Raw genomic sequence first — 24,473 nt, 5'->3', positions numbered from 1 at the left:
CCTTGCCCCCCCCCCCCAAGATAGCCTTCTGCTCTCAGAGGACAGTGGAGGACCTTGTCCCATCCCCAGTGGTCAAGTAAAGGGACCCCTGAACATTAGGTCCAGTTGCGGACGACTCTGGGGTTGTGGCGCTCATCTCGCTTTATTGGCTGAGGGAGCCGGCGTACAGCTTCCAGGTCATGTGGCCAGCAGGACTAAGCCGCTTCTGGTGAACCAGAGCAGCACACGGAAATGCCATTTACCTTCCCGCCAGAGTGGTAACTATATATCTACTTGCACTTTGATGTGCTTTCAAACTGCTAGGTGGGCAGGAGCTGGGACTGAGCTACGGGAGCTCACCCCGTCACGGGGATTCAAACTGCTGACCTTCTGATCGGCAAGTCCTGGGCTCTGTGGTTTAACCCACAGTGCCACCCACGTCCCCGTTAAGGATAGTAAAGGTAAAGGGACCCCTGAACATTAGGTCCAGTCGTGACTGACTCTGGGGTTGCGGCACTCATCTTGCTTTATTGGCCGAAGGAGCCGGCGTATAGCTTCCGGGTCATGTTGCCAGCATGACTAAGCCGCTTCTGGTGAACCAGAGCAGCGCACGGAAATGCCGTTTACCTTCCTGCTGGAGCGATACCTATTTATCTACTTGCACTTTGACATGCTTTCGAACTGCTAGGTTGGCAGGAGCAGGGACTGAGAAACGGGAGCTCACCCCGTCACGGGGATTCGAACCGCTGACCTTCTGATTGGCAAGCCCTAGGCTCTGTGGTTTAACCCACAGCGCCACCCGTGTCCCCGTTAAGGATAGTAGGAAAGGGTATATTGAATAAGTATTATCCTTCCTTCACTCACGCTAGTGACTGGTGTAGCAGAGGAGATTCCACTCAATATAGCTGGAATCTAGTTTGCAGACTCGTTTAAATCTCTTAGTTAAGATTCTTTCCCAGTGTCCCCTTTGATCCCTCTTAAAAGAATAAAGACACGAGAGTCTTTCTGAGTAAAGTAACAAAACGTTTGCTCACATTTCAGCTCACAATTTGATCCCTGAAAGGCGGGCTTTACTTAATAGTTACACAAAGAAACTGTGAGTTGATCTCATATGGAGTCTGAACTCATGTGCTGGTGGCTGAGAGCCAGCAGACAGCAAAATTACATTAAGACAAAAAAATGGCTGCAGGAGAGCAGCATGGCAGCAAAAGACAATAGAAAGACAAAAGTGACGGAGAGAACGACTGCGTGACTTGGCTCTTTGATGGAGTCAGCCAGAGCCATGCCCATCTCCCAGGTCACATGCAGAGGGAGATATTCCAGACCAGTGGAATAGGAAGTTACAATGAATGAATGAATTTTTATTTGTGTCAGCTATTGGCCACAGCAATAAAACAACAGTACAATACCCAAAGAACAGAAATAAAAAGTCAATTATATAAAATACATTTTAGGGTTTTGAATCAATAGTCAAATAGTGGACCTTATTCTGGTTGCCCCAGCTAGAAACCTTGCAACCTTTGCTTTCACCTCCTCATCTTGATCTGCCAAGAGAAAGGACACGGTGGCAGTGGCTGGGCGACCCGGAATGGACAATAAAAGAGGGGTGATAAGTCTTTATGAAGAGTGCAAGCCAGAAGGGCATGTGCCACCAATTCAGGACTGCCATCTCCACAGGGCCATAAGCGTTTTCCATGTGGAATCTGTTGGAATCGTCCCTCAAGTCCAGCCGAGGGCAAGACATTCAATCTCGCGAGAGTAAAAGCATGTCTATATTTTAGAATTGCTAGGTTATGCAGAAAGGGTGCCAGAGAGTCAAAATGGGAAGGTGGAAAATAGTCATACCATGGGCAGAATTTCCTTCTTGTGGCCAAGTTGTTCTGACGCTCGATATCATTTCGGCGCTGACTGTCTGCCTTACTAAAACCCAACGTGAGTAGCTGTTGGGGTGATAAACCACAAGAGTGAAGTTTCTGATAGACAATTTTAGTTTCCCTGGATGAAGGTCCCCCTGCCTGTGCCCACGCTAGGGAAATAAGGAATGTAGCATTTGGCAGCATCAATGGATTACATCCCACAAGATGAGGTCCTGAGCCTTCACCTGTTGTCAGGATCCCAGAGAGCCGGTCACCTCAGAAAGGATACTGTGGAGTTAGCAAAGGTTCAGCAAAGGGCAACCAAAATTATCAGCCAGATGGAGGGACTCACCTTGCAGAAAAGTTTTGGGGCTTTTCACTTTAGAGATTGCCCTTGGGGTCCCTTCCAGAGATTCAGCTCTGGGACAAACATTTCTCAGATAAAAATAGGGGCACCAGGAAGCTTCTTCTGTGCCTGATCTCCCGCACACATAGATGTGGCTATAAACATCTTCACCTGCCACCTTCATCCAATTAAAACATCTCCACCCGACCCACCTCACAGGGTTGTTGTAAAGTAAAAATGTGTGAGGGAAGGGATCGTTTGCAACAATTTCATCTGTAACCTCCCATGAGTCCTTGTCAGGGAAAAGGGTTGGAAAAATGATATTAATAATTAATAATGGAAGAAGAAGAAGAAGAAACTGTGAGAATGATCAGGAACATTACTAAAGGCTGAACCCTTACTTCTGAGTAAATATGCTGAACTTTGCAGTGTCAGGCTGCCCAGTCTTGACCCTGGGAGCAAGCTGCATTGAATACAGTGGGACTTACTTCTGAGTAGACAGTGTCAAGCAAGACTTCCCATGTTCCCTAAGAAATAGCTGGTTTTGGAAGCATTGCAATGTAATAATAATAATAATGGACGCGGGTGGCGCTGTGGGTTAAACCACAGAGGATAGGTCTTGCTGATCAGAAGGTCGGTGGTTCGAATCCCCGCGACGGGGTGAGCTCCCGTTGCTCAGTCCCTGCTCCTGCCAACCTAGCAGTTCGAAAGCACGTCAAAGTGCAAGTAGATAGATAGGTACCGCTCCGGCGGGAAGGTAAACGGCATTTCCATGCGATGCTCTGGTTCGCCAGAAGCGGCTTAGTCGTGCTGGCCACATGACCCAGAAGCTGTACGCCGGCTCCCTCGGCCAATAAAGCGAGATGAGCGCTGCAACCCCAGAGTTGGCCACGACTGGACCTAATGGTCAGGGGTCCCTTTACCTTTACCTTATTATTTACACCCCACCCATCTGGCTGGGTTTCCCCAGACACTCTGGGCTGCTTCCAACTAAATATTGAAATACAATGTAAGAATTTAAAGTGGATTAGTGACATTCCCCACCAAAATTATAGAAAGGCCTTCTTCGTATGCCAGCATCGCAATTTCCTTCATTTGGTGCAGGAATTTCATTGTCAATATAAACAGGACTCCACTTTTTCCACCTACAGAGACAGACACACATCGCTTTTAATTGTTTTCTGAGAGGGGGACGGGGGGAAAAAAGAAGGAAAAATCAGAACATTCTGTGATCAAATCAGAAACTGGGGTAGCTTCTGTAATTCCAGGACTGTCCCTGGAAAATCAGGGAACTTGGAGAGTATGCAATGATTCTGAGACTTGAACCCACTGCTCCAAATGCTGGAGAAATTGCCTATATATATATATATATATATATATATATATATATATTTCTAGAGCTGGAAGGGACCCTGAAGATCATCCAGTCCACCCCTCCAATGCAGGAATCCACAGCTGTCCCATACGGGGATCAAACCTGCAACCTTGGCAACAGCTGCAAGAATGCTTTTTGCCCAGGGGTGGAAAGAAGAGAAAACTCCGACCCAAGAAGAATGCAGAGTCAAAATGATGGAATGTGCCAAAATGGCAAAAATGATGGGAAGGATCAGACACCAAGATGACAAGAAATTCAATAAGGATTCGGGAAAAAATTATTGAGTATCTTAAAGATCACTGTAAATATCTGAAGACGCTAGCAGGGTCGATTTAACACTTGTAATATAATTTGATAAGGTTAAATGTGGGTTTAAATAAGTGTGGATAAGTATAATTAGATGCGGTAAGGTTGAAAACAAAAAGATAAATGTTGGAAGCCAAGGGGGGGGGGAGTCAGGGGGACTCTGAGAATCCCGCCACAGTGGCACCTTGGTTCTCAAATGCCTTGGGACTCAAACAACCTGGAACCCAGACACTGCAAACCCGGAAGTAAGTGTTCCGCTTTGCAAACCTTTTTCGGAAGCCGAACGTGCTCCATTTTGAGTGTTGCACTTCCGATCTGAGTGTTACGCTTAGGTCTGTCTGTTTTTGCTATTTATTTTGCGTTTTTGTTTTTGCAGCTCTTTTTGTTTTTGTGACTGCGTGGAACCTGGTTCAGCTACTGTTTGATTGATTGATTGTGCGACTGCAGTACATTGTTTATTGCTTTCATTTTATGGATCAATGGTCTCCTCAGATAGTAAAAATCATGTTAAATTGCTGCTTTAGGGGTTGTTTTTAAAAGTCTGGAATAGATTAATCCGTTTTGCATTAGAGTGGTACCTCTGGTTACGTACTTAATTTGTTCCGGAGATCTGTTCTTAACCCGAAGCGCCACATTAGCTAATGAGGCCTCCCGCTGCTGCCACTGCGCCACCACTGCGCAATTCCTGTTCTCATCCTGAAGCAAAGTTCTTAACCCAAGGTACTATTTCCGGGTTAGCGGAGTCTGAAACCTGAAGCGTATGTAACCTAAAGTGTCGGTAACCCGAGGTGCCACTGTACTTTCTATGGGAAAGCATGCCTTGGTTTTGGAACGCTTTGGTTTTGGAACAGATTACGTCTGAGAACCAAGGCACCACTGTAATGTATAAATGTGATTCTGTTTAAAATGAATGTTCTTTCTAAAAATTGGGGGGAGGGAGGAAGAACCTCCAACCTTGGCAATCTCAGCACCACGCTCTAACCAGCTGAGACCTGACTGCCCTCCTTTCCTCTCTCCCTCAGATACCACGGAAGCCATTTTTGACTTCATCCAGAGGAGCCGCAAGATGATTGTGGTTCTGAGTCCCGACTACCTCCTGGAGAAAAGCATCAGCATGCTGGAGTTCAAGCTGGGGCTCTTGTGCCAGAACAACATCGCCACCAAGCTGGTGGTGGTGGAGTACCGCCCCCTGCTCCGCGCCCACCCCAACATCCAGCAGCTGAGAGAGTCGGTGGCCTTCGTGGCCTGGCAGGGAGAGAGCTCCAAGCGCCCCGGCTCCAAGTTCTGGAAAGCCCTGCGCTTGGCGCTGCCCCTGAGGAGCCTCAGCGCCGCCGGCAGCTGCTCCTGGAACGAGAGCTGCTCTTCGCACTCGGACCTCAGCCTGGACCACGTCCAGAAGAAGAAGGGCCGCTTGAAAGGACCGGCCGAAGCGCCCGGCCCCCGGCCGAAAGGCCTCCCCGTCCAAAGGGGCCTGGCTCCGCTGCCCAGGTCAAAGGCCAAAGACCACGCCAAGCCCTTCCTGGCCTGCCGCTGCTGCGTGGCCTACTGCAACGAAAACCACAAACTCGGGGGCCACGGGCGAGGCGGGGCCAAGCCCAAACCGGGGCCACAGTGCCACCGGACACCCGTGGGAGAGGCCAAGGGGCGGAGGTTGCAGAAGAGCGAGAAGCCGTCGCAGCAGCACCCGCCGTCAGCCCTGAGCCTTCGCCACTACGCGGACTTGTCAAACAACAATGACTTTTACGTGCTCTAGGTGTCCCTCTTGACCCCTGGGCATTGGGGTGAGGGGAGAGGAGGTCTCCCGTGGGTTGAGGGTCCATGCCGTTGGGGTGAGGGAGCCAGCACAAGGGCACAATGCTCTGTGGGATGCGTTTGGGGCCGTGTTAGGAGGCCAGGGTGCCTGTTCCACGAGCCTAAAAAGTAAAGGGACACCTGACCATTATGTCCAGTGGTGGCTGACTCTGGGGTTGCGGCGCTCATCTCGCTTTACTGGCCGAGGGAGCCGGCGTACAGCTTCCGGGTCATGTGGCCAGCATGACTAAGCCGCTTCTGGCGAACCAGAGCAGTGCACGGAAATGCCGTTTACCTTCCCGCTGGAGTGGTACCTATTTATCTACTTGCACTTTGACGTGCTTTTGAACTGCTAGGTTGGCAGGAGCAGGGACCGAGCAACGGGAGCTCACCCCATCGTGGGGATTTGAACCGCCAACCTTCTGATCGGCAAGTCCTAGGCTCTGTGGTTTAACCCACAGCGCCACCCACGTCCCTTCTATGAGCCTAGGGATCCCCCAAAATGCACGCACAGATCAGGCAGCTCAAATGTCTCAAAATTTGGTACAATCCCTGACACTGCAGAAGGTATCTGGCTAAAGGTGGCTGAAGGTCTTGAGTATTCCCTTTAGCAGGTGCTTCAAAGATGTCTAGGTCCTCAAGGATAGCCAGGAGCATTGTAAAGGGGCAGAGGCTGCTGTTCCAGAGGGGACGACCCAAACCAATGGAGTAATGCATCCCGTTCTGGGCACCCCAGTTTAAGAAGGACATTGACAAGATGGAAGGTGTGCGCAGGAGGGCAACCAAGATGATCAAAGTCTGGAAGGGATGGTTGAGGGAGTTGTGTGTGCTTAGCCTGAGCAAGAGGAGAATGAGAAGGGAAAGATGGCCGTCTGCCTTGGGTGCTTTATTTGGGATTCCTGCATTGCAGGGGGTTGGACTAGATGTCCCTCCAGGTCCCTTCCGAGACTACAATTCTATGATACGAGAGCCAACTTCAGATATCTGAAGGGGCGTCACATGGAAGATGGAGCAAGCTTATTTTCTGCTGCTCCAGACCCCACAGATTCAAATGAGGAGGAAGGCAATTCCAACTAAATTTTAGGAAGAACTTTCTGGTGGTAAGATCATTTGGAATGCTCTCCTCGAGAAGGTGGTGAGCTCTCCCTCTTTGGAAGTTCTGAAGAGGTGGTTTGATGCTTTAGCTAAAATTCCTGCATTGCAGGTGGGGGTGGACTAGATGACTCTCAGGACCCCTTCCACCTCTACCATTCTTTAACTCTCGTTGCAATGCTGGCAGCCCAAGGCTAGTGGAGAGCCACGGATGTGTGGTTTTCCCTATGAAGCCCAACCACGGCAAACCCACCCACCCATCCGTTCTGCATTTCTTGTGGGTTCAGACGGCTTATGATTTAGATCAGGAGTGAGTCATCTCAAATTAGGCAAGAACTTGGTCAGAAATGCAAAAAAAAAAGAGGAGGATTATTTTGGTGACAAATGTTTGGAGTTTTTTTTAAACCTACCTTTTCAGGATCTTAAATTATTTTTTACAAAGGCATGTTGTATGGGTTTGGGGAGAGTCGTGCTGTTTGGTTTGGGGAGAATTTTCAGATTCTTTGCTTTGGCGCTGTTGCTCTTTAAACACTTTGATAGATAATAATTTTTGAAAAACCCTTTAAAAAAAAAGAAAAGAAAAGAAGAAGACTTGGTTGGGTTTCTGAAGGCAGGATGCTGAAAAAGCCATTGTTGGAAACTGGGAGTTCATTTCTACGAATGATTAAAAAATAGAAGCTGAAGAGCTGCTATTGTGTCCTAGGTTCTCACCCTTGTTTCTTGTTTTTCCCGGGGCACCCACTGCAGCGGCCGCAGCACCCACTGCCCCCCCCCAGAAAGCTCCCCTGCACCCCACTGTCTGGGAAGTGGCTGAGGAGTGGGATGCAAAGCCTGAGACAAGAGACGGATGGGTTTCTGGGAGATGAGAGGGCAATCAGGGGCCAGAATGGCTGTGCTCTGCATCCACAAGTTGGAGGGAGCAAAACTGCTGAATCCCAGTTTCTGGAAGCTTCAGCAGGCGAGAGGGGGGGCTCTTGTGCTTGAATCCTGCTTGGGGGGACCCGCAATGGGTACCTGCTTAGCCACTGCAAGAACAGGAGGCCTGACCAGATGGGCCATTGGACTCATCCAGCAGGCTTTTCTTATGTTCTTATGATTACAGTGGATGCTCAGGTTGCAAACGTGATCCGTGCAGGAAGCGTGTCCGCAACCCACAGTGCTGCGCATGCACGGGTCGCAATTCGGTGCTTCTGCGCATGCGCAAGTGCCGAAATCTGAAAGTAACCAGTTCCGGTACTTCCAGGTTCACCGCGGTGGACAACCCGAAATCACTCAACCCCAAAGCGCCTGTAACCTGAGGTATGACTGTACTAGGTCTTAAGAAAAACAGCTCCTTTTTTGCAAATACAGTGGTACCTTGGTTCTCAAACTTAATCCGTTCCAGAAGTCTGTTCCAAAACCAAAGCATTCCTAAACCAAGGCGTGCTTTTCCATAGAAAGTAATGCAAAACGGTTTAGTCCAGGCATAGGCAAACTCGGTCCTCCAGATGTTTTGGAACTACAACTCCCATCAACCCTGACCACTGGTCCTGTTAGCTAGGGATGATGGGAGTTGTAGTCCCAAAACATCTGGAGGGCTGAGTTTGCCTATGCCTGGATTAATCCATTCCAAACTTTTAAAAAGAATCCCTAAAACTGCAATTGAACGTGAGTTTTACTATCTAACGAGAATAAAATGAAAGCAATAAACAATGTACTGCAGTCACACAACCAATCACTCGGTAGCTGAACTGGGTTCCACACAGTCACCAAAACAAAACAAAAAAGAGCCGCAAAAACAAAAATGCAAAATAAATAGCAAAAGCGGTTAGGCCTCAGCGTAACACTCAAATTGTCAGTATAACACTCAAAATGGAAGCGTAACACTCAAAATGGAGCACATTCGGCTTCCAAAAAAAGTTCGCAAACCAGAACACTGACTTCCGGGTTTGCAGTGTTTGGGTTCCAAGTTGTTTGAGTGCCAAGGCGTTTGAGAACCAAGGTACCACTGGAACAGTTTTGGAAGCGACTTTCCAACTGGCCCCCAAATCAGAACCAAAACAGAAATCTGCAGTCTGTTCTTTTTACATTTTACCCAGTCAGATGGGCGGGATACAAATAATAAATCCTCCTCCTCCTCCTCCTCCTCCTCCTCCTCCTCCTCCTCCTCTTGCTCTTGCTCTTCTTCTTCTTCTTCTTCTTCTTCTTCTTCTTCTTCTTCTTCACCATTTTCCAGCACTTGCAGGACAGGCGCTCACACCATGAATGTTTCCTGATCTGAATTGCACCCCCAAAACTGCTGTTTGCCTTACGGGTGTCAGAGAAGGACTGATTTTCTCCTTTACAGATATCAACTGTGAGCCAGTGTGGTGTAGTGTTTAGAGCGCCAGACTACGACCTGGGAGACCTGGGTTCGAATCCCCGCTCCGTCCTGGAGCCCACTGGGTGCCTTGGCTGTCTCTCAGTCTTGCCCAGCCTCACAGGATAAACAGGAGAGGTGTGTGTGGCACATTGAACTCTTTAGAAAAAAGAGGGGGGTATAAATCTAATACTGATTTAAGCTGACGCTGCCCCATTCCAAATCAACCCTCAGCGAAATTACTCAGGACTTGATTCTATTTTTCCAGAGGGATGTGTGTTTTTTTAATTATTAAAGAATAAAGAAATTGTAGGAAACCATAAACCCAGAGGGTTTCATTCAACGGCTTGTAGGAAAAGACACACACACCCCTCGCCGCCCCCTGGCTATGATTTTGGGAGTTTTTCTCTCTTCCTAATAACTCTGGACTGGACAAAAAATAATTAATTTTAAAAGTCTTAGAAAATGAGCATCACCGAAGCGTAAAATTAAGGCTATCTGGGAGGACCAGAAAGAAGCAGCTTAAAACTGAAAAGGAGGTTTGGGGAGGGGAGAAAATCATTAAGATCTAAATTGTTTTAAAAATGGGACAGTGGGGGTGAGGAGGGAAGTGTCCCTTTGCCGCACTTTCTCACCAGCTGGGATGCCTCTGGGGTGACCTTCGCATCCATGGCTCCGCTCCTCTCCTCCAACCCCCTTTTTTTTTGGGGGGGGAGCCTGTTTCTTAGCGCTCAGTCCATCTCTTTTTCCGTGCTCAGAGCATGATGTCCGATTTCCTCTCGACTTAGCCAGTCTCCCAGTGAATCGACAATGGATGCTGAAAGTTCCCCCAGAGATGTATTTTGGGACAGGAATGTGGCAAGGCTATATTTACCCCCCACCCGCCCTCCCCGCCGCCATTCCTCATCCCTTCCTCTCCCCACAAACAGTATTTTCACAGTCCTGACATATGTGGGAGCTTGAAATAGCTCCTGCTCCGGCCCCGGGGGAAGATTTAGACATTGCATCCATTAAGAGCAACCCTTCTCCATCTTTTGTTTAAAAAAAAGGCCTTTTCAGAGATGCAGCTGCCATTCCACCGCTGGCTGTTCCCCTCCCCAGATCGAGCCCCTCTCCAGGATTTTCTCTGCAAAAGGTCAGCAAACCTCTGGCTCTCAGGCCTGTGGAATGTGGCCCCAAATGTTTCAGACCTGAATCATGCCGGCTTGTTTGTGCCAGTACAAACCAGAATTTGTGGACATTCAGTGGAGATGAATTTGGCAGGTTCAAGTTGGATGAGATTAAGGACCAGCGTGCCTTTGCAGGGATTTGTTGCTGAAGATTCTCTTTCGAATTAGAAACCGCTAGAAGATGATGATGATGATGATGATAATAATAATAATAATAATAATAATAATAATAGTGAATTTTTATTTATACCCCGCCCTCCCTGGCCAGAGCCGGGCTCAGGGCAGCTAACAGCAGTAAAATTACAATAAAAAATAATGGGGGGGGGGGGGAGAGAGAAAAAAACCCAATTTAAATTATGGGTTGAAATACAATTTAAAATGCAGCCTCATTTTAAAAGTAGCCCATAGATCAAAACCGTAAGTGGAGTGAAACATTAGGGTCAGACTGAGTCCAAACCAAAGGCCAGGCGGAACAGTTCTGTCTTGCGGGGCCTGCGGAAAGATGTCAAGTCCCGCAGGGCCCTGATCTCTTGGGACAGAGTGTTCCACCAAGTCGGGGCCAGTACTGAAAAGGCCCTAGTTGATACCAGTCTGACCACCTTGAGACTTGGGACCTCCAAAGTGTTGTCATTTGTGGACCTTAAGGTCCTCCATGGGGCAGACCAGGAGAGGCGGTCCCGTAGGTGTGATGCCCTCTGGCTTGGCCATCTTAAATATGCCTCTAAGCACATGCAGAGACATCACCTTGCTGACAAAGGTCCATATAGTTAAAGCTATGGTTTTCCCAGTAGTGATGTATGGAAGTGAGAGCTGGACCATGAAGAAGGCTGATTGCCAAAGAATGGATGCTTTTGAATTCTGGTGCTGGAGGAGACTCTTGAGAGTCCCATGGACTGCAAGAAGATCCAACCTCTCCATTCTGAAGGAAATCAGCCCTGAGTGCTCACTGGAAGGACAGATCCTGAAGCTGAGGCTCCAAGACTTTGGCCACCTCCTGAGAAGAGAAAAGACCCTGGAAAACACCCTGATGTTGGGAAAGATGGAGGGCACAAGGAGAAGGGGACGACAGAGGACGAGATGGTGGGACAGTGTTCTTGAAGCTACCAGCATGAGTTTGACCAAACTGCGGGAGGCAGTGGAAGACAGGAGGGCCTGGCGTGCTCTGGTCCAGGGGGTCACGAAGAGGCGGACATGACTAAACGACTAAACAAGCGCATGCAGCGTGCCCTCCCCAGGAGTCCCCAACCAGATCACCATAGCCAGGTCACCCTTGTGGAGGTAAAGCCAGGACTTGTGAGTTGCAGGGCATGATTTCTTTGTAGACATGAGACAAATGCTCTATGCAGCCCCAGCTCAGTCCTGGCTTCTCTGCCTCAGCTCCAGTTTCAGTGATTGTTCTTCTGGGATTGTTCCTTTTGCACAGAAGCTGGCAGAATCGAGCCGCGAGCCGACTTTTCTGGATCATCTGTTTACGCCTGGTCACCATTGGGCCTGGTTGGACGGAAGGCAGGGAGGTGACCAGTAGGTGGCGCCAGAGCCAATGAGAGCTTGAGCCAACTCGCCGTGTCCCCATGCTCCTCTTCCCGGCTGAGTTCTGCAAGAGCAGCCCTGAGACTGAGGAGGAGAAGGCCGGGAGGCAGGGCCACTCACTGGGCTGGAAACAAGTAAGGCAGGCAGGTGGGGGCCGGATGAGGTTGGTGGGGCCATGATGCCCCATTTGCCCCAATGCACTAGCCTCCTCTTGCAATGACCATCTTCTGAACGCCCTGCGCTAGTAATGAAAGAAACCATATTTAAGAAAGGAGATTCCAACAAAATATTAGGGAAAACCAGTGCTTTTTTCAGGGGGGGGGGTGCAGGGGAACGCATGCCCCTAAACATTTTGTGGATCTTTGTACTTTTGTCCATTTACTGTATTTATTTCCCCCCGATTTGAACTATATAATGGTGATTTTCTTGAGTCAAAATGAGAGTACCCCTAAACGTTTTTTAGGAGGAAAAAAAAGCACTGGGAAGAACTAATTGAGCAACCAAGATTATCAAGGATCTTGAAAGCAAGCCTGATGAGGAACGGTTGAAGGAGCTGGGGATGTTTAGCCTGGAAAAGAGAAGACTGAGATGCGGTATGAGAGCCGTTTTCAAATATCTCAAGGGCTGCCACATGGAAGAGGGAGCAAGCTTGTTTTCTCCTGCTCCGGAGGGTAGGACTCGAACCTGTGGCTTCAAGTTACAAGAAAGGAAATTCCAGCTAAACATCAGGAACAACATTTTGATGATAAGAGCCGTTCGACAGTGGAGCCGTCTCTCTCGGGAGGTGGTGGACTCTCCTTCCTTGGAGGTTTTTAAGAATAGGTTGGGTGGCCGTCTGCCATGGATGCTTCAGTTGAGATTCCTGCATTGCAGGGGGCTGGACTAGATGACCCCCTGGGGTCCCTTCCATCAGTACAATCCCAGGGCTCTACGTAATACAAGGCTGCTTTGTGTGGGTGTGTTTTCTTTTAATGGCCGCTAGAGGGCAACCAAGGGAGACCCAATAAAAGGCACTTCCTTCTGTAGCAACACAAATCAGAATCACATTTTTAAATAATAATAATGAAAAGAAATATTTGGGGGTGGCTAGAACTCAAATCACAGCATGATTCCCCTTTGCCCAAAGAACTGCTTGCTAGAGCCATTATTTTTGCAAGGAAACAAAACATACTTCAAGTCAGGAATCATCTTCAAATACTAGGGCTACTGCAATGCGCTCTACGTGGGGCTACCTTTGAAGGTGACCCGGAAACTACAACTAATCCAGAATGCGGCAGCTAGACTGGTGACTGGGGACGGCCGCAGAGACCACATAACACCGGTCTTGAAAGACCTACATTGGCCTCAGTCCAGTATACCTGAAGGAGCGTCTCCACCCCCATCGTTCTGCCCGGACACTGAGGGTCTTCTGGCAGTTCCATCATTGTGATAAGTGAGGTTACAGGGAACCAGGCAGAGGGCCTTCTCGGTGGTGGCTCCCTCCCTGTTGAACGCCCTCCCATCAGATGTCAAGGCAATAAGCAACTATTTTACTTTTAAAAGACACCTGAAGGCAGCCCTTTTTAGGGAAGTTTTTAATGTCTGACGCTGTATTGTTTTTGATATTTGGTTGGAAGCCGCCCAGAGTGGCTGGGGAAACCCAGTCAGATGGGCGGGGTATAAATAAATTATTATTATTATTATTATTATTATTATTATTATTATTATTAAATATCCCACTATTTCCCCCCAGAAGTTTGGGGGGGGGTAAGTAAAAGATGTAGCAGGGTACTATAGAAACAGAGGGACTGGCCTATGGGGCACAAGCCTTTGATTGTGGGCCCTGCATGGCCCCCTCCACACTCATGGACTGGCATTGAGTACGTATTTATCTTATTTGCATTTACGCCCCATTTTTCTTCCATTGCAGACCCTGAGGCAGCATAGGTGAGGCCTGCAAATTACCCCCTATCTCAGCACTGACTGGGGCTGTCAATTTCAAGCCAGGGGGGCTGCGTCAGATACCTCCAGATCGTGCCCTGATGGGACCTCGACTGCTGCTGTTAAAATACTTTGACCCATGGAGCCCCGATTCCTGGTTCAAGGCTTTGGAGCGCAAGGGAATTGAGCATGCAACACGGGTGTAACGTGAATACGCAGCGCCTCCAACTGGATCGGGATGTGAGAGCTTGTATTGGAGCACATGATGTTTATTTATTTGTTGAATTTATATACCGCCCTATACCCGGAGGTCTCAGGGCGTTTCTCAGAACAAAATCAAAATATGAAACCACAATATACCATATTTTTCTGTGTATAAGACTATAAAGGTAAAGGTAAGGGGACCCCTGACCATTAGGTCCAGTCGTGGCCAACTCTGGGGTTGTGGCGCTCATCTCGCTTTACTGGCTGAGGGAGCCGGTGTACAGCTTCCAGGTCATGTGGCCAGCATGACTAAGCCACTTCTGGCGAACCAGAGCAGCGCACGGAAATGCCACTTACCTTCCCACTGGAGTGGTACCTATTTATCTACTTGCACTTTGATGTGCTTTCGAACTGCTAGGTTGGCAGGAGCAGGGACCGAGCAACGGGAGCTCACCCCCTCGCGGGGATTTGAACCACCGACCTTCTGATCGGCAAGTTCTAGGCTCTGTGGGACAAATGTAAAGGTAGAGGGACCCCTGATCGTTGGGTCCAGTCGTGGCCAACTCTGGGGTTGCGGCGCTCATCTCGCTTTACTGGCGGAGGGAGCTGGCATACAGCTTCCGGGTCATGTGGCCAGCAGGACTAAGCCACTTCTGGCTAACCAGAGCAGCGTATAGAAATGCCGTTTACCTTCCCGCTGGAGTGGTACTTATTTATCCACTTGCACTTTGACGTGCTTTCGAACTGCTAGGTTGGCATGAGCTGGGACCGAGCAATGGGAGCTCACCCCGTCGCAGGGATTCGAACCGCCAACCTTCTGATCGGCAAGTCCTAGGCTCTGTGGTTTAACCCACAGCACCACCTGCGTCCAGTATAAGACTATATTTCCCCCCAAATTTTAAAATTGGATGGCCATCTGTCTTGGATGCTTTAGTTGAGATTCCTGCATTGGAATTTTAAAACTGAGGGTCGTCTTATACACAGAATGTTAAAATACTCTTTTCTTAATTTTGGGCTCAAAAAATAGGCGTAGTCTTATTCTTGAGGGGCGTCTTATAGATGGTATATAATCAAAATAAAAACAACAACCGAATCCCTCCCCCCCCAAAAAACCACATTTTAAAAGGATGTCAATCAAATCAACCCATGGCCTGGTAAAAAAGGAAAAATTTTGCCTGGTGCCTAAAGGTGTGTAATGAAGGCGCCAGGCGAACTTCCCTGGGGAGAGCATTCCACAGACAGGGAGCCACTGCAGAGAAGGCCCCGTTCTCGTGTTGCCACCCTCTGGACCTCTCAAGGAGGAGGCACAAAAATCAGGCCCTCAGAAGTTGATCTCAGGGTCTGGGTAGGTTCATGTGGAAAGAGGCGGTCCTTGAGGTATTGCGGTCCTGAGCCATTTAAGGCTTTATAGGTCAAAACCAGCACTTTGAATTGGGCCTGGAAACTAATTGGGAACCAGTGCAGTCGGAGCAGGATTGATGTAATATGCTCAAACTGTCTTGCTCCAGTGAGCAACCTGACCGCTGAATTCTACACCAGCTGAAGTTTCCGAACCGTCTTCAGAGGCAGCCCTACGTAGAAAGTATTGCAGTAATCTAACCTTGAGGTCACCACAGCTTAGACAACAGTAGTTAGGCTCTCCCTGTCCAGATAGGGGCGTAGCTGGGCCACCAGCCAAAGCTGATGGAAGGCACTCCAGGCCACTGAGGCCACCTGAGCCTCGAGCGATAGCAAAGGATCCAAGAGGACCCCCAAGCTACGAATCTGCTTGCTGCATCATGCCTATGTTTTTCATTTATTTTTTATTTTTTTAATCCTCTGGATTATTGCATTTGTCTTGGAGTGTTCAGCGACACGTAATTACTAAAGCAGATAGAGAAAAGGTTTTCTCCCTCTCTCATAACATGGGAATCCAGTGAAACTGAACGTTCGAAGATTTTGGAGAGATAAAAGTCCTTCGTGCAGCTCATAATTGGACTGTGGAACTCCCTGCCACAAGAGGAAGTGATGGCCACCAAGCAAGATGGCTTTAAAAGAGGATTAGACAAATTCACAGAGGAGGAGAGGGCCATCGCTGGCTACTAGACCTGATGGCTGTGCTCTGCCTCCCCAGGCAAGAATGCTTCTGAATCCGAGTTGCTGGAAACCCCAGGAGGGGGAAAGTTGCTCTTCTCACTGGTCCCCCCCCCCCAGGCATCTGACTGGCCACTGTGAGAACAGGGCTCTGGTCTAGATGGGGCATGGGCCTGATCCAGCTTCTTCTTCTTCTTGTGTTCTTACACATGCAAAGCAGAATCTCTTCCCCAAAAATGTTCCAGGGGATATGATCTGAAATCTCAGAGGCACACAGAGAAAAAGCTCTCTGTCTTCTTATCTTTTCAAAATTATTTTTAAATGCTTTATTGAGACGAAAAATAAGTAACAAACAAGAGGGTTATCCAGAAAGGAGGAAAAAAAATGGCAATATTTGTACATCACATCACATTACATTCTTCGTAAATTTCTAATCGCTTCCCATCAGGCAACTACCACTTAATCTATCTGGCGCACTATTTATTTCCCTTTTCTTTTGTTAAGTTTCAGTATTATATTCTCTTATGGTTATCCACCATACCATAGAAATCATTCAAGGGCTGCCACACACGTCATGTTATTACAGTGAACCTTAAGACATTTTTTGTACGCGTCCCATTTCCTAATAAACGTTTGATCAGCGTGGCCTCTCGGTTTTTCTGTCAATTTTGCCAACTCACATAGAGATTACAAACTCTAACAGATATTACAAATTCAAACTCATAAAGATATGTATAACACAATAATTCATTACAGAATTAAAGATAAGAGTTTATGAGTTTATGTTAGTCCATAGTCAGATTTGACGTGAAGATCTTAGTTTCAATCACTGAGCATAAGTCAGAAATCAATTATGGATCAGAAACCAGGACGGGGCCCTGTTTCGATGTATTCACCTTCATCAGCTGGAAGTATCAAATATTACATGAAAATACATTTAAATTCTAAATTATCATAAATTATAAAACAGTCATAAATTATAAAACAATATTATATAACATTTGGTTCCTTATCTAATTTTTAAAGGGTCGCGTAAGTTTGAAGACTTTCGGATAAACATATCCTGTTATTTTCTACGTTTCTCAGAGATAACAACTGAAGATAATCAATATTAATAATAATTACATGTGTTTTTGTTAACTATTGATTTGCAAGAAGGGACCACTCCCACTATAGAAACTTACATTGGCCTGAGTTCTTGGTGTGCTTTTTTCTTGCTGTATTTAATAACAAGAACTCCAACTTATTTAAATTTTGCCAACTTGGCATATTCCAACCGTTTATTTTGCCACTCCAGCTTTGCCAGAGTTTTCTCTCCTTTCCAATTCGTAGTGATTAATATTCTACGGTGACATCTCCGTCTTGCTATAACAACGTCCCCTCGCACGTCACCGCAGTTTCAGATCCTGCCACCAGGTGTCAACATAAACCCACATCTGAGCCCACACATTCCTTTTGCTAAGTGGAGAAAAGAGATGCTTTGGGACTCTGGCGTATCTTCCTGGCCTCACCCCATCTGCTCTGCTCGACCCATTCGTGGGTTTCCAACGCCAAGAGAGTGCTGCAATGTTCCCGTCTAGAAAGCGTCAGGCCAGGGAAAGGGACCGAGCAGAATCTTCACCCTTGTTGTTTAGTCGTTTAGTCGTGTCCGCCTCTTCGTGACCCCCTGGACCAGAGCACGCCAGGCACTCCTGTCTTCCCCTGCCTCCTGCAGTTTGGTCAAACTCATGCTGGTAGCTTCGAGAACACTGTCCCACCATCTCATCCTCTGTTGTCCCCCTCTCCTTGTGCCCTCCATCTTTCCCAACATCAGGGTCTTTTCCAGGGAGTCTTCTCTTCTCATGAGGTGGCCAAAGTCTTGGAGCCTCAGCTTCAGGATCTGTCCTTCCAGTGAGCACTCAGGGCTGATTTCCTTCAGAATGGAGAGGTTTGACCTTCTTGCAGTCCATGGGACTCTCAAGAGTCTCCTCCAGCACCATAATTCAAAAGCATCCATTCTTCGGCGATCAGCCTTCTTTATGGTCCAGATCTCACTTCCATACATCACTACTGGGAAAACCATGGCTTTTACTATACGGACCTTTGTTGGCAAGGTGATGTCTCTGGTTTTGAAGATGCTGTCTAGGTTTGTAATGGCCTTTCTCCCAAGGAGCAGGCGTCTTTTAATTTCGTGACTGCTGTCACCATCTGCAGTGATCATGGAGCTCAGGAAAGTAAAATCTCTCACTGCCTCCATTTCTTCCCCTCCTATTTGCCAGGAGGTGATGGGACCAGATGGGAGGAATAGTGGCAGATATAGATATGAAGAAGCAAACAAATATTTATTGGTTTGTTTAGCTTGCAGATTACTTTGTATTTCAAGGAATCTCTACACTGTTTACATATCTCAGTAAATACACACACACAGTGGTGGACAGGAAGCGGGCAGGTGTGGAGAATTCCCTGGTCCTGAATGGGGCAACTGTGCCCATTGAAGGACCAGGTGTGCAGCCTCGGAGTCATTCTGGACTCACAGCTGTCCATGGAGGTGCAGGTCAATTCTGTGTCTAGGGCAGTTGCCTACCAGTTCCATCTGGTACGCAGGACGAGACCCTCCCTGCCTGCGGACTGTCTCACCAGAGTGGTACATGCTCTAGTTAACTCCCGCTTGGACTACTGCAATGCGCTCTATGTGGGGCTACCTTTGAAGGTGACCCGAAAACTACAACTAATCCAGAACGTGGCAGCTAGACTGGTGACTGATGCCGGCCACCAAGTCCACATAACACCGGTCCTGAAAGATCTACATTGGCTCCCAGTACGTTTCCGAGCAAAATTCAAAGTGTTGGTACTGACCTTGAAAGCCCTAAACGGCCTCAGTCCTGTATACCTGAAGGAGCGTCTCCACCCCCATTGTTCAGCCCGGACCCTGATGTCCAGCGCCGAGGGCCTGCTGGCGGTTCCATCATTGCGAGAAGTGAGGTTACAGGGAACCAGGCAGTGGGCCTTCTTGGTGCTGGCTCCCGCCCTGTGGAACACCCTCCCACCAGATGTGAAGGAAATAAGCAGCTATCCTATCTTTAAAAGACATCTTAAGGCAGCCCAGTTCAGGGAAGTTTTTAATATTTAATGCTGTACTGTTTTTAACATTTGATTGGGAGCCACCCAGAGTGGCTGGGGAAACTCAGCCGGACGGGCGGGGTATAAATAAATTATTATTATTATTATTATTATTATTATTATTATTATTATTATTGAAATTTTCATCCTTTCAGTGCAGATTTCTAATAAACCACACCATTTTGGTCTGTATCATTGCCTAATGTGTGAATTTTTGCAAGATATTGTGCCCGATATAAACTTTGTACGTTACTTTCATGTACTTGATGATGTGTTAACACACTCTTCCCTTTAATAGATGCATTTTTCTACACACACACACAGAAGCAACTTCATCCTAAAATTTGGAGAAGTGTGAATTTTCAAGGACTGCTGTGTTTCGTTTCACATATTGTTTCAGGGATTTGTTTAGCTTTGTGTTGAAATGCAAACAAGGCCAAATATATCTTCTGTCTCTAATTTCCAGGAACAACTATTACCAGTCTCTCTCCACCCCCCCCCCCACTTGGGTTTGGACTACAACTCCCATCAGCCTTCAGCAGCTCTAGGGCAGAGGTTAGAATCTGCCCAGTTTGGCTCTCTCCATTTCTCTTTCCCCCCCAATCTTAAGATACCGTATTTTTTGCTCTATAAGACACACCAGACCACAAGACGCACCTAGTTTTTGGAGGAGGAAAACAAGAAAAAAAATATTCTGAATCTCAGAAGCCAGAACAGCAAGAAGGATCGCTCCACAGTGAAAGCAGCAATCCCTCTTGCTGTTCTGGCTTCTGGGATAGCTGCGCAGCCTGCATTCGCTCCGTAAGACGCACACACATTTCCCCTTACTTTTTAGGAGGGGGCAAGTGAGTCTTATAGAGCAAAAAATATGGTAGGTTCTCAACACTTCGACACAAGATTTCCTTTTTCAAAACTTCTCATGAAGATCCTTTGATATTCTGGGGCAACTTTCTCCTAATAAAGACATTTTTGTGAGCCGTTTTGACCCTTGGCAAATTCATGGAGGAAGAGGAGAGGGCTATTGATGGCCAATCGCCCCAAGGTGCTTCTCAATCCCAGTTGCTGGAGAGACAGGAGATGTGCTGGGCCTGGAGGTAACCCTTGAAACACGGTCCAGGACCGGTCCAGAATCCGAAGGTTCTGCTAGGAGTCAGTCCAACAGGGCCAAGGCGAGAAACCAAGCAAGGACAGGTACAAGATCTCAAGCAGGATCTGGCATACAGCAATGGTGCTCCCGAAACCTGGGGCAGGGTCCGACAGCCTTTTATCTTTGTCAGAGTAACGGCCGGTCCTGATCCCCCGGCGACTCACCTCCCTGTCTCGCCCAAGGGGGAGCACTCCTCTTGCGAGTACTCAGGTCTCTCCTTCTCTCAGACCTCAGTCTCTGCAGCTCGGGAGACGTTGGTGGGTTACTAGACCCAGAGGCCGCCTCAGCCTCCCCTGACCCAACCGGTAGTGGAACAGCTGTGAGTGATGGCCCAGCTGGAGGCAACGAGGTCATCCCCGCATCTGGAGCCAGGGCAGGCTCAGGCCCCGGACTCGGCCCAGCTGGTGCTTGTTGCAGGGGAACCTGTGCAGACTTGGGCTCTTCAGGATCAGGCCCCAGACTTTGTACACCCCTATCTGGACAGGGATAGCCTAACTCCTGTTGTCTATGCTCTGATAACTTCAAGGTTAGATTACTGCAATGCGTTATATGTAGGGCTGCCTCTGAAGACGGTTCGGAAACTTCAGCTGGTGCAGAATTTGGCAGCCAGGTTGCTCACGGGAGCAAGACGGTTTGAGCACATTGCACCTATCCTGGTCCGACTGCACTGGCTACCAATTACGGTAATTTCTGGGCCCAATTCAAAGTGTTGGTTTTGACCTATAAAGCCTTAAACGGCTCAGGACCGCAGTACCTCAAGGACCACCTCTTTCAAGCCTGAGGCAAAGGGTCTGGTGCAGACTGAGACTCCTCTGGTTCCGAGTCTGAGCCCGAGCCCCAGGCCTTCACAGGAGAGTTGGTCTTGTGTTCAAATCCTGCAGATGGTTTCCCCCAGGCATCTAGTTGGCAACTCTGAGAACAGGGTGCTGGACTGAGAACGGGCTGCTGGCCTGATCCAGCAGGCACTTCTGAGGTCCTTATGGGAGTTGTCCCAGCCCCTTGATCATTTTGCTTGTCCTCTCCTGCACCTTTTCCAGCTCTGCTGTGTCCTTCCATGCCTCCTACGTCTTCTCTTTGAGGCAAGGGGCAAATATTCAGCTAATCTGGAGTCTCATGTAACATCTTTGTGCTACAAGGAGCTCACTCCCCTTCTTCTTCTTTAGATACACTAAAAGATAAATGTTTAAACAGCTGCAATTATGAGTTCTGAGTAAGAGAAAATAAAAGGCATTGTGCCTGGGTTGGAGCCGCAAGTCTGGACTTCCTCCAAAAGGGCGGAGCCGGTGGCTGACTCGACCGAATTGCCCCTCATTTTCCCAAATCCCCGGCATGGCGCAACTCTCGCTGCGGGAGATTTCCCTCCCCGACAGTTGAATGAAAAGGCAGAAATGTGGAGAAACCAGCTCGCGTGATTGATCACCTCGCGGCCGCTCCCGGGATTTTGTTCTCGGTGGCCATGGGTCTTTCCTTCTGCCTTTGCTGGGTGCCTTGGCTCCTTGCGAGGGCGGCGATAGCGATCGCCATTCTGCGCTTCAGCACGGATACTTAGGCAGAGTGAATTGGAGCCGCCGATCTTATCGCCTGCCCAAGTCTGCCTATAAAAACATGTCAGGCAGATGGAGGAAGGAAGGGAGGACGAGGAACTCAGCGCCTCTGGGTCAGATAGGAGTCCCCAGACCCTCTTGAGGAATGGGATGCAGGCACCTTGATTATTTCGATTATTTAATATCAATGCCGCTTAATATTTCAAAAATGTATCAAAGCAGCATACAGAAAACGGAAGCGACAACAGGCAGCTTAAGCAGAATAGTACAAAAATGCACGGCTACATATAAAAGCGTTACATTCACATAGAAAGTGCAGCAATTGATAGCACATTTGCAATGCTAAGCAGGGTCTGGTATGGCTTCAAATTTGATGGGGGGGGGGCTGCACCTTGAAATCCCTGCATTGCAGAAAGTTGGGCTTAATAAATAATTTTTTTAAATTTTTTTTTAATTTATTTCTACCCTGCCTATCCAGCTGGGTTTCCCCAGCTATTCTGGGCAGCTCCCAGCAGAACATTAAAAACACAATGAAACATCAAACATTAAAAACTTCCCTAAACAGGGCTGCCTTCTGATGTCTTCTAAAAGTCAGATAGTTGTTTATTTCCTTGACATCTGTCTACAGGGCAGGCGCCACCACCGAGAAGGGCCTCTGCCTGGTTCCCTGTAACCTCACTTCTCGCAGGTAGGGAACTGGCAGAAGGCCCTCGGAGCTGGGCCTCAGTGTCTGGGCAGAACGATGGGGGTGGAGACACTCCTTCAGGTATCCTGGGCCGTTGCTGTTTAGATGAGCCTCAGGGTCCCTTCCAGCCCAAAGACGCTTTGATTCTATATAAATCAATATCAATTCCTTTTCCTTCTGACACACCCTCCCTCTCAGCTGCCCGGTTATCACCCAATGAACTCTCAGCTCATCCACAAAAGTCTCACAACAGAATGAGTTTCTGGAAGCAGCAGACAACATCCTAGTCTTGCCCTGGACTTCCCCAAGGTGGATGCTGCTTCCTCAGGCTGCCCACAGCTGTGTCCCATTCAGCCACATTCTCCACACCCAATTCCAGGGGCAGCAAGTTGGTTGAGTTTCCACAGGTGGTCCAGAGGGTGAGAAAGGGGTCCCCCAACACTCACAGCTCTTTCTTCACCCCATGCCCTTTCCTCCTCCTTCTCCAGCTGCTTTACTGTCTCATGGCAGGGTTTGTTTTTGTGGCTCAAGCCCAGGAGAGAAGGAACCCGTGGACAGATGACATTGGTGCGTCTAGACTAGTATTGTCTACACTGGCCGGCAACAGCTCTCCAGAATTTCAGACAGGATGGAGGAGCCAGGGTGAGAGTTAAACCTGTGAGTTGAGAACCTACTGCCTCACCTGGAGATCTGCTGGATCCTAATTCCACTGATCCCGGCAGATCTAGCCTTAGGCAGCCATTCTTAGGTGCGGTGGGAGGCATCTGGTTGATACAAAACTACCTGTTCACACTTCCCAAAAGAATATGGAACTGAGGAGCAGCTATCTTTGGAAATAAATAAAAACGCTCTGAATTTTGCAATGCAATCAATTCTTCAACCAAATAGTGCGTACAAAATTATAATATGAAGAGAAAGTGTGCATAAGAATGCATTTATAATCATATTTATTTGTGCATTTATTTCTTTGGAGGCCACTCGGTGCATCTAAGTGCTAAATTAAACATCCACAGTTAAAATAGGCTCCAAAAAAACCCCAACAATGCAGCAATGAAAAGAGGTCGAGAGGTCAAAGCCGGTGGAATGCCAATGCAGATGATAATATTTATGAAAATTGTGTGCTGAAATGCATTGCATTTGGGAAAGTGTGTATATTAGGCAGCACTGGGTACAAAAATTGGGATAATTGAGATAAAAGTGCACTAAGATTCTGATGATCCTCGCATGAGGACTTTTTTTAAAAAAAGTAAAAGTTGAAAGTGATATAGAAATGTGGAGAAATGCAAATTAACGTTGGGCAAATGAGAAATGGAAAGAAAGGGAGGTTGACTGGTCCATCCACCCCCCATTTCTCTTAATTTTCAAAATTATTATGTACTGAGTTGAATAGGATCCAGAATGCAGCAGTCTGACTGGTCCACAGGAGCCACCCAATCCAGCTCCAGGTGGAAGTGAATCTGCAACCTGATTGGCCTACAGGAGAATCCTGGAATTAGCCAATCACGTGGGGCCCATTGTGTAAATAATGTACAGTGGCACCTTGGGTTACATACACTTCAGGTTACATACGCTTCAGGTTACAGACTCCGCTAACCCAGAAATAGTGCTTCAGGTTAAGAACTTTGTTTCAGGATAAGAACAGAAATCGTGCTCCGGCGGCGCGGCAGCAGGAGGCCCCATTAGCTAAAGTGATGCTTCAGGTTAAGAACAGTTTCGGGTTAAGAACGGACCTCCGGAATGAATTAAGTACTTAACCCAAGGTACCACTGTATATAAAGCAGACATGCTGGGGGAAATTCCATTCCTCCTCACCACTATGAGCTGAATAAAGAGCATGAAATCCACACTCGGCTCCGAGTGTATTTCAAAAATGCTTCCCCAATTTGCATGCCTGGTCTGTCCCCCCCCCCCCCCCCCGCCTCTAAACCTGCTCCTGCAGCTGCAGATCTGCACGAAAAGGCAGCAGCGTTTGGGGAGCTGCAGGAGGTGTCCCACCCAAAGTCAAGAGGAGGATTAACT

At 47.9% G+C, this 24,473-nt stretch overlaps 1 protein-coding gene across 4 annotated transcripts in view; it reads left to right on the top strand.

Annotated features, from left to right (window-relative positions):
• Positions 1–7,428, top strand: part of IL1RAP (interleukin 1 receptor accessory protein) — a 94,087-nt gene extending 86,659 nt beyond the window's left edge. For all 4 annotated transcript variants that reach the window (XM_083442136.1, XM_083442137.1, XM_083442138.1 and 1 more), the window contains one exon: positions 4,885–7,428. In XM_083442136.1, coding sequence (XP_083298262.1) covers positions 4,885–5,615 — 731 coding nt within the window. In that variant the 3' untranslated portion in view covers positions 5,616–7,428. The remainder of the gene's footprint in view (positions 1–4,884) is intronic.
• The last annotated feature ends 17,045 nt before the right edge of the window (positions 7,429–24,473 follow it).

Source organism: Podarcis tiliguerta (genome assembly GCF_965153285.1).
Source record: "Podarcis tiliguerta genome assembly, chromosome: 5".
Taxonomy (NCBI): Eukaryota; Metazoa; Chordata; class Lepidosauria; order Squamata; family Lacertidae; genus Podarcis; species Podarcis tiliguerta.
This window is presented reverse-complemented; position numbering and strand designations above follow the sequence as displayed.